General features: G+C 36.0%; 1 protein-coding gene and 1 long non-coding RNA gene across 3 annotated transcripts; both read left to right on the forward strand.

The window, feature by feature from the left end:
* Window positions 1,626-2,077, forward strand: LOC110270550. Its single transcript, XR_002360183.1, has 2 exons — window positions 1,626-1,727; window positions 1,833-2,077. It is a non-coding gene; the product is annotated as an uncharacterized LOC110270550 (long non-coding RNA).
* On the forward strand, window positions 3,559-9,130 carry LOC107639032 (condensin-2 complex subunit H2). Of its 2 annotated transcripts, XM_016342442.2 has the most exons (12): window positions 3,559-4,054; window positions 4,166-4,265; window positions 5,046-5,152; window positions 5,599-5,741; window positions 5,834-6,266; window positions 6,344-6,519; window positions 6,604-6,759; window positions 6,853-6,951; window positions 7,266-7,367; window positions 7,445-7,603; window positions 7,744-8,025; window positions 8,782-9,130. In XM_016342442.2, the coding sequence occupies exons 1-12, from the start codon at window positions 3,865-3,867 to the stop codon at window positions 8,806-8,808; spliced, it is 1,974 nt and encodes a 657-aa protein (XP_016197928.1). In that variant the 5' UTR covers window positions 3,559-3,864; the 3' UTR covers window positions 8,809-9,130. The 2 variants fall into 2 exon arrangements, with proteins under 2 accessions (XP_016197928.1, XP_016197927.1); XM_016342441.2 differs by lacking the exon at window positions 8,782-9,130 and having other exon boundaries at window positions 7,744-8,157.

Genomic DNA, 9,471 nt, shown 5'->3' on the forward strand with positions numbered 1-9,471 from the left:
TTTACGCGAACCCTAAACCCAGTCACCCACAAAACACTTATCTCTCCCATTCTTCCACGGTTCCACCTCCGACCTCCATGCTTGAGAGAAGAAGAGGCTGAGGGAGCCAGAGAGTGATGTCCATCATCAAGGAAGTCGCCAATCGTCGCTCGAAGTCGTTCATTCATCGCCGTCGCAGGGTCGCCGTCGCAGGGTCACCGTCGCAGGGTCGCCATCGCAACAAAGCCAAAGCCGAGCAGCACTCCAACCAGTCCGTCTCCGAGCAGCAAACCATTCGCCGAGCAGCAGTCCGTCGCCGAGCAGCAGTCCGTCACCGAGCAGCGATCCGATCGCCGAGCAGCAGTCTGTCGCCGAGCAACAATCCAGTCACCGAGCAAGACTCCAGTGGCCGAGCAACCAGTCCCTCTCCTGCAAAAACCTAAAAAGCAACAGAACGATGTCTTCTTCGGAGGTTAGATTTTGTGCTTGGTTATAATTTTTTTTACAGTAATTAATGTATATATTGTCAACAAAATCCTAGTCTGTAATATTTTTAGTGATATTTGTACTTGATTTAGTGGGATTTTTAGTGATATTTGTACTTGATTTAACCTGAATAATTATTTTTAGTGTCTTTTTGAATATATATGTAGCTGTCTCTGATTGTTTGTGGTCATTTAAATTATGTTGATTGGCTTTAAAAATGAATTACTTATGGTTCTGTCTATGAGCTGCTTATGAGCTGCTTTGGTTTTGTTTATGAGCTGTGTATCAGTTGCTTATGTCTTAGTAGATTTGTGTTGAATTATCTCAAAATAATGTATGGCAGTTGGTGAGTATTAAATGATGCAAATAAACTAGCTTGTTGTACTGTTATGTGAGTTTCTGATTGTATGTTGAGAAACAAAGGTTTTGGTGCAAGGTGTTGAATTAGTTATCCAATGCTTGTGGGAAGAATACAATTCATTGTTAGATCATGTTGTTTTTAAATCCAATGATGCTTGTTTAGTGGATTGAGCAAAATGTGAAAGAAGATAACTATTAGAGCTTTTGATCCTTTTTTATTCAAACAATTGAATAATGCATACACATCTGCACAAACAATAGTATTAAAAGATAGAAGTTGTTTTAACTTCAATTAATTAAGCTCATCCATTAAATCATGTACTACATTATTTTGTGTTATTGATATTAAATGTCATTGCTATTCTTTATTACTGTTGAGTGCATTCTTATGCGTTTAAGTCATCAATTCATTATTGTTGCTCAACAGTGGAAGATTTTAGTGTGGGCAACTTTGTAAGCAACAGTGTTGCATTATAACACAATATACACATATGAATGATCACAGAGAGAAATGAAAAGAGACTCAAAATTGTCCACTAACAATGGTTGAATTTGAAATGTATAGTGTAATGTACTTGTATCCATGCTTTAAAGGATTTATATACTAGCTATTGGTTTATTTTATATACAGGTTGTCTACACCTTTTTATAGTAGTCTAGTTTCATCTTTGTTGCTGGAAACAAAATTGTTGGTGCTGTTCATGAGTTAAAAATACTAATTTTTCATTGTTCTGTTTATATGTATGCAGCCAACAAGCAATGAGGTGCCCAATGAACGGACGCTTGAAGTTAGGGGTGAAAATGTTGAGTCCGTGGTACGTTCTTCAACGGACAGCGGCGTGCTTACCAAATGACAACTGATTTTGAGGTGCTTATTGAAGAGTTTGAGAAACTTGAATTAGGTATGCAAAAAAGAAATTTGTAGTTCCTTTCATGGTTTATGTTTATAATTTATAATCTATATTATGTTTATAATCTATATTGATTTTCTTGTTTTATTTTTGTAGAAATTGCACCAACCGGAGAAGATGAGGATGAGTCTGGTGTGGATTCAGATTAAGCATGGTGGCTGTTTGGTTTTTATTTGTTTTAAAGTGAATGTTTCGGTTTAAAGTGTGTTTATTTTTGTTGTTTTGCTAGACATTTTTAATTATCTTTATTTTATGTTTAATTAAGTTGAATTTGTATTGGATTTGGATGTGATATACTCTTGTTATTCTAGTTTATTGAAGGTTTTAAACTTCATTTTATGGTATTTTAAATTCTGATTATTAGGTGTAAAAAAAACTGAAAAAACCGACTGAACTAAACTGTTGTTGGTTCGGTTCGGTTGTTCAAACAGCAGCCAACCGAATGGTTGGTCTCATTGTAGAACCGAGCCGATTACACCCCTACTAGTTATTATTTGTCTATATTTTAAACATATCAGTACGTATAAATTTATCATCTTATCGAAGCAAACACCTTAATATATTATTTGTTTATATCTTAACTATTATATTCTCATAAGTTATTTAGTCATCTACATATAATGATTGAAATAAATCCATAATTATTCATGTTTTTGGACAAATAAATATTCATTTAATAAGGTTCCATTTGGTAACAAAGACATAAAAAAAGTGAACAGAGACATAAAGACTTACTAATATATGGGCATAAACATACATAGTTTTTTTATTGTGTTTAATAATAATATATACAACAATACACTAAATTTCTATTCATATCAAAATATCAAATTTATCCTTATCAGAAACACCACTACCAGTATCATCATCTACAACTATCATCATCATCATCATCATCATCATCATCTATAATTAACAAAAAATTTTAAAATAAATTTTTTAACAATAACTATTTGTCTTTCTCAAAAAAAAAAAGATTGACAAAGAGATTGTTAATAATCACAATAATAATCAACCAAAATAAAAAAAAATCAAGAGAATGAGAGAGATGGGGTGACGACAATAGAAGGGGGAGAAGAAGGCAGTGGTAGCTGTGAGTTGCTGGTGATGACAGTTGTGAAATGGAGGAAGATGAGTAGGCACGACGTACGAGTATTTCTGTGTCACGAGGGGTGAGTGTTGCGAGATGCTAGACCGCGAGGGATGGATGACGACAGTGCTGTGAGTTTCTGGGTCGTGAAGGGTAGACGATGATGGTTATGCGACGGTGGGATGACTTTCTACTCGTGAGAGCTGAACGGCGACGATGTTGCGACTGTTTCAATGATGGGCAACAGATCTTGAGGAGTGATGGTGGTAGAGGAAGGAGTAATTGAAGGAAGATGATAGAGGCAGAAGAAGATGAAGGAAGAAAGAAGGAAGGAGAGAGAAGAAGAAACTTTATTAAAATTTAAGGTTAAAATTGGAATTTAAAAGGGAAAAAAAATTCATTGTCTTGTTTCTATGTGTTAGTGTCCCAACTTTTAGGTGGTACGCAAATTTTGTGTATTTATGTCTAACTATATTTTCTTGTATCTATCAAATTTTTTGTATCTCACCAAATCAAACCAAAGATGTGTGTTACTTTCATGTCTTAGAGAGACATAGATAATAATCAAACGCTACCTAACTGTCACATGACCCAAAAGCTTTGCATACTGCCCAATTCTTTTTTGTTTGGACATGCATACTGCCCAATTCTTAACTTGAGTGTTCAATTAGTGGGCTGGTCCAGGATCCGGCCCAAGTCCAACTCTACTTTTCGAGTGGGGATTAGGTGAGGAACGAGCGGGAAGAAACATAATCGAAAACTTTTGAATGTTCGTTCTCTTCTCTCTTCTCTCTTCTCTCTAACTCTTACCGTCGGCTACCGAAGCTCGCTCTTCTCGCTGCACGCCATTGTGGATTACCCAAAGATTCGAACTTGAAGACACCCAAGTTTCCGATTCATTCGCAATTTAGAAACCCTAATTTCTGTTTTCCGTGTTCTTCAATCTCTAGCCGGAACACCGAAACCCTAGGGCTTTTCTTCTGTGTACGAAGTTTCTGAAATAACTATGATTTTCGCAACCAATTATTCAACTGAAAGATGACAAAAGATGCCTCGGAACCGGGTGGAAGTGGGGGTGGTGGCTTCCACGCGGTTCACGCGGAGCGTGACCTAGAGTCAAATTGGGAAGTTGACCTCGCCAAGAAACTCGAGGAGTATCTGCTGAAAATTTGCTCCGGGGAGATCACCGGCGAAGAGGAAGGACACATTCCAGTGAATTTTGCAGAAGGTTTGGACCTACTCAATATTTGTTCAAAGTTTCAATTTTTATTAAAAGAATTGTTCATTTGAATTTGAAGCCATGTGTTCAGCTGAATTCGTTGTTTCTGCGTAATTGTAGCTGCTCTACTGCTTCAGGGTTCGATACAGGTGTATAGTAGAAAGGTGGAATATCTATATACTCTGGTGTTGCGTGCTTTAGAGTTCCTTTCACAGAAAAGGTTTGTTTTTTGAGCTAAAGCTTAAGCATTTATTTGAACTTTTTAATGCAAGTTTCAGTTCACTTTATTTATTTGTGATAGAAATTCGACTACATATCCATAGCATAGCCCATTTTTGGATTTCGGTTAATATATGTGTACTTCAGCACTTTTGTAAATAAATAAAACAAAATTGGCTGATTAGCAGTGATGAAAGTTTGTTCTGGCTTTCCTTTTCTACGTGGTAGCAGTTTCCTCATTAATTGATGTTTAAGCAATGTCAATTCACCAATGATTTGTTTTGGATCTTTGGCTCATATGGCTGAGATTTTTGGTTGTAGACATGGACAATTAGTGTAGAATTCCCATCACCTTCACTTGAAATATCAAAACATGTTTTTTAATGAGAATGAGATTATGAGAATGTACTCAAATTCTGTCCGATGAAGTAGCCTATTTGGTTCCTAGGACCATTCTAACAGTATAGTAGCATATCAGCGATGTTTCTGTATCACTTTATTATAACTCATGTTGTTGTTAGTTGTTCTCGGCAAGTATTTATTTTTTAACAATATGGCTGCCATAACATAGCTGATTCCATTAAGTAGTTGTACTTCATAATTGATAAGAGCCAAGTGACTGTAAAGCAGATCCCTTGTATAAAACCCCCAAAAGATTGTATTTGACAAGAAACAGGAATTACAGTCTATTCTAAGTTCTGACTAAATATTATTTATTTCATAATATGCAATTGCAAACTTTACAGCATTATTTTGATTTCTGCTTAATGTTTTTGGACAGACAGCAAGATCATATAGATGGAGGATCAGACCAACATGATGAGAGTGGTCCCTCTGCTATTACCAATGAAGAAAATGATCAATTCTGGTGCTCGGATGACATCCCAGGTAGCATGTTAACGGATAATTCATCAAAATGATGAAACAAGAGCAATGTATAGAACAATTCTCTTGCTTGAATGTTGTTTGTGATGTGTTAGACTTGTTTCCATGCAAGAATATCTTATTAGACTTGACCATTATATTCTTTTATGGGTCCCTTTTTGACCCTAGGTTATTCATAAATGATTAAAATCAATGTATGTCTAGGTCAAGTGAAATTTTATTATGAGATTATCAGGTCCATTTAGACCACAGGATTATTGAGGACGTCTGTAAGTTAGGCTACTACTTTAAAAAGAAAAATAAAAAATAAAATTTATTAAGTGCTTCGCTGCTTCATAATAGTATCTTCTACATTGCTTCATACTTTTACTTTATTGCTTATTTGAACTGTTGCTTAGTTTAAGTAGGTGTAAATGTTAGATCATTCAAGTTTTTTGTTGTTTTTGCAGTTGAAGAGAGGAATTCCTTGGATGACACTGCAGGCAAAGAAGTGAATTTGGACCACTTCATAAAACCCCCTGCAAATCTAGTTGTTCTTGAAGGTGACTGCTTGGATACTGCTGGTGATGGTGGGGAATTGGAGTCATATCTGGTATTATAGTTGTTTCCAGATGTTTGCTTATTTAAGTTCGCATGCTTTTAAATTTTATTTGGCAATAATACGGATACCATGAATTGCTACAGTTGTCCACCACAGACTTGTACCAGGATTTTATTCTGTTGGATACATCAGATGCTGTTGCAGTGGATGAGTTTCTAAAGGATAGCGAAGCCAATGCAGCCCAAAATGTTGCTAATAGAGGAGCTTCAACTCGTAAAAGCTTTCTTTCTCCTACAAGGAATTCTGAAGGAGGTGCTAACAAATCTTCAGTGGCAAAAAGTCAGCATGCTAATTCCAACTGTTCCCCTAAAGTTGATTGCCACTTTGACAACGATAATGTTCGGCCCAGTTCTCCCGTCTCTGGTGGTATTGATAATTGTGATTTTGGTTATAACATGGATGATGGATGCAATGCATTTAGGGATTCAGACAATTCAGATGTTGATGATGATGATCCATGGAAACCTTTGAATCCACATGAACCAGGCAACTTGAAGGTGAAGCCGTTTAGAAAAGGTAACCCACTGTCTTCGCTTTTTTCTGCCTCTGTTGTATAAAATACCTTTTCTATAATCTTTAAGATGTATCTGCAGTTAAAGGATTAAAGAAGAATGGAATTAATGTGAGACGACGAGTATCAATGAGCATTTTATTTCCACCTGCAAAATTACATGGTCCTATTAGTCCAGAGCTCATGGCAATGTGGGAGATGCAGCATCATGCCCACGAACAACAAAAAGATTCTACATCTCTTCCACTATATGAGAAGGTACTTTATCAGAATGGTCCTTTCACATATAGGTTATTATGTTTGTACATATTGTGACTGTGGTATGTGTTTTGTAAATTGTAGCTTAGGCAGTCTCTTATCAATGAGGGGAGTAAAACCGATGGAGAATTTTTCAATGCAGAAGCTGATAATGATGACCATGAATTTGATACTGGAAATCCTGATTTTGATATGCCAGAGAATGCATACATGGATGAAGATCTACCTCATAACAAAGAGGTACAATAGCAAACTAGTAATTCTACTTTTATGTAATCTATGACATTTTTGAAATTTTGGTTTTTTTTTTTGCTTATGTACTCTAATTAACAGAATGAAGTTAATGATGCTCATGCTGAGGGTGATGAAGATGTAGATAATGATGTTCCAAATTCTCAGGAAAGTTTAGAAGATCTCTGTCGCTCTCACCTGGTAAGAGTGCTTATTGTCTATGATTTTATTTTTCTAATATTTTTTTTATAGCCCTAGGTGTTTGGAGAAATTTATGTTCTGTAAATCATATTCTCTGAAAGTTGGTTGGAGAAGATAAATTAGTGCTTAACCCTATGTGACCACCAAGAAATATTGTGCACAAAAACCATCAGGGACTATTTTAATCATCATTCTATATAGACTTCGTTTATAATAGATTGCAATAGCATCTGTATTCCTGATGCGAGTATTTCTTTAATATGAATGCTCATCTTTGCATGGTTGGTATTTGACAACCATTATTGCTCATGCAGAATGCCCTTCTAGCTAGCATAGCTGAAACTGAGAAGCAAACAGAATTGGCCACTAGGGTTTCAACATGGAAACAAAGAATTGAGCACAGCTTGGAAGAAGAGGTGAACTCATCTTTCAGACGCCCTTCCTGTTTATCTTTTTAGTGCTTTAAATTGAATGGCATCTTTTTGGATGATAGGATTCCCGGCCACCATTTGATATTCATGAATATGGGGCGAGAATTTTGGACAAACTATCCCTTGAAGAAAGTAGTAGCTGTGTCCTATCCTTTTCTGATTTGGTTGAGGGACAAACAAAGTTCGATATTGCCCGAAGCTTTTCTTCTCTCCTTCAACTGGTAATTTCCCTGACTACCAGTGTGCAAATGACTTCTTGAATTGCTACTTCATGTTATGCTGAGCATCGCACATTCTATTATATTTTATAATCCTTGAATTAGTACTTCCAGTTTGTCATGTGAGTTCTACAAATTTCCAGGTGAACAATAGAGACGTGGACCTTCAAAGAAATGTCGACAATGGGAAACCTGTGTGCTACACGGCTGTTAACCCATTCCATGTTAGGCTCCTTAAGCATGACAAGGAACAGGAAGGCATGCAGTTTCGCTTGTCAAAAAAGAGACCAAAGTCTGCAACTAAAAAACCAGCTAAGAACAAAGATGGAAGGGGAAAGTCTCCCACCAATGGTTCATCAAGGGAATACGGACCAATGGGGATGTCACCACCGGCGAATTGCAAGATTTCCTCAAAGCTCAGAAAGGTTAGTGCTATAAAGCTATCTCCTGAATCCAAGAGGAGGCGTAGATCTCAGTACGTCGAACCAGTTAACTTGCATTCGGGACGGTGAAAATGACAGTTAGCAGTTAGTTTATTGCACTCAGCCTCTTACATTCAAGACATTTGCTAGATGTCTTAAGGATCAGGGTTGTAGTTTTAGGCCTCGCTAAATTCTAACATCCATCAGTTTCCTGTAAGCATTATTGCTGTTAACTTATTTATATACGCCTTTTTTTAAAATGTCTTTTTTACTTTTTAGATTCATTGGAAATTTAATATACTTAGGTAATCTTTTTGCTTAGATATGTTAATTTTTCGATGAATTTAAGAAGTAAAAGAGACATTATTTTGAGGAGGGAGTAATGAATAATGATATATCACCTAGTTGTAACACCATGCATCATTTCTTAATTGTTAGTAATGTAACACCATTGTGGTGAGCTAAAGTAAAATCATGTGATTGCAAGCTATCTGCAATTTCTAAGTATATAAGATGTTATTGCCTTGTTGACTTATTAGATTGTGATTATATGTATCAAAGAAAAATTGTTATGTATCTTCGTGTGTTGTCAGGTTAAACACTTAAACTCACTATTGTCCGAGATTCTGATTCTTTGTAAATATCCACAATTTTGAATGCTGAAGCTAAACCAATCAGAAAAGTACTTGTAGCCTATCAATATCATGTATATTTTACCACCATTAGATAAATATAACTGACTTTATTATTTTGGTTCAGGAATCAAACTCTTGTGAACGGACCTAGGATACATAACTACAAAAATAGTAAAGCGTGTGGGGAACAGAAATTGCGTGCACTTGGGTTTAGGTTAAAGCCGTAGGTCCTATTATTCATAATGTTTTTAGTATGTCAACCCAATGTGTCCCCATCATTGCAAGTGGTGATTTCCTAAGTGGGGTTGCAAACTTGTAAGTTACGAATTTTCAACACAAGAAAGCGTGTAGAAATTTTAGAAGCCAACTAGTGTTTTTACTGTCAATTTGAGTGGTTCTGAAATTACTATTAGTACTGTGGGTTGTACGTATCAAACTTTCTATCAATTGCTAAAATTTTAATTCTCGGGGCATATTATACCTAAAGATGTTACGTCGTTGACTATGTTTCGCTAAATACCAAGTTACCAACCCTCTCTTTCATTGGGAGGGAGAATATTGGAGTTCGTATTTGAAGAAAACAAGCATTACTGTGTTTGCAAATATGTTAATTCTTTTAATTGAGTAATATTATTTGGAAGCTTATACTCGGAGCAAACTGCTTTAACAAATAGAGTTAGGCGACTTGAAGTGGTTGCATATTCTAATCACCACCATATAATTAGGTCAATAATTCATTGACGAAGCATAGAAGAAATGATTCAACAACCTCTGAATCCTAACACTAACAATGGTCGGTAGAACACAATTATTT

Source organism: Arachis ipaensis, chromosome B04, assembly GCF_000816755.2.
Source record: "Arachis ipaensis cultivar K30076 chromosome B04, Araip1.1, whole genome shotgun sequence".
Classification (NCBI taxonomy): Eukaryota; Viridiplantae; Streptophyta; class Magnoliopsida; order Fabales; family Fabaceae; genus Arachis; species Arachis ipaensis.

What these genes read in the sequence shown, in the direction of transcription:
- LOC107639032 (XM_016342441.2), top strand. Translation starts at nt 3,865, where the DNA reads ATGACAAAAGATGCCTCGGAACCGGGTGGAAGTGGGGGTGGTGGCTTC. An exon ending in GTGCTCGGATGACATCCCAG is followed by an intron (nt 5,153 to 5,598) that starts GTAGCATGTTAA and finishes TTGTTTTTGCAG; the next exon opens with TTGAAGAGAGGAATTCCTTG. An exon ending in GGTGAAGCCGTTTAGAAAAG is followed by an intron (nt 6,267 to 6,343) that starts GTAACCCACTGT and finishes ATGTATCTGCAG; the next exon opens with TTAAAGGATTAAAGAAGAAT.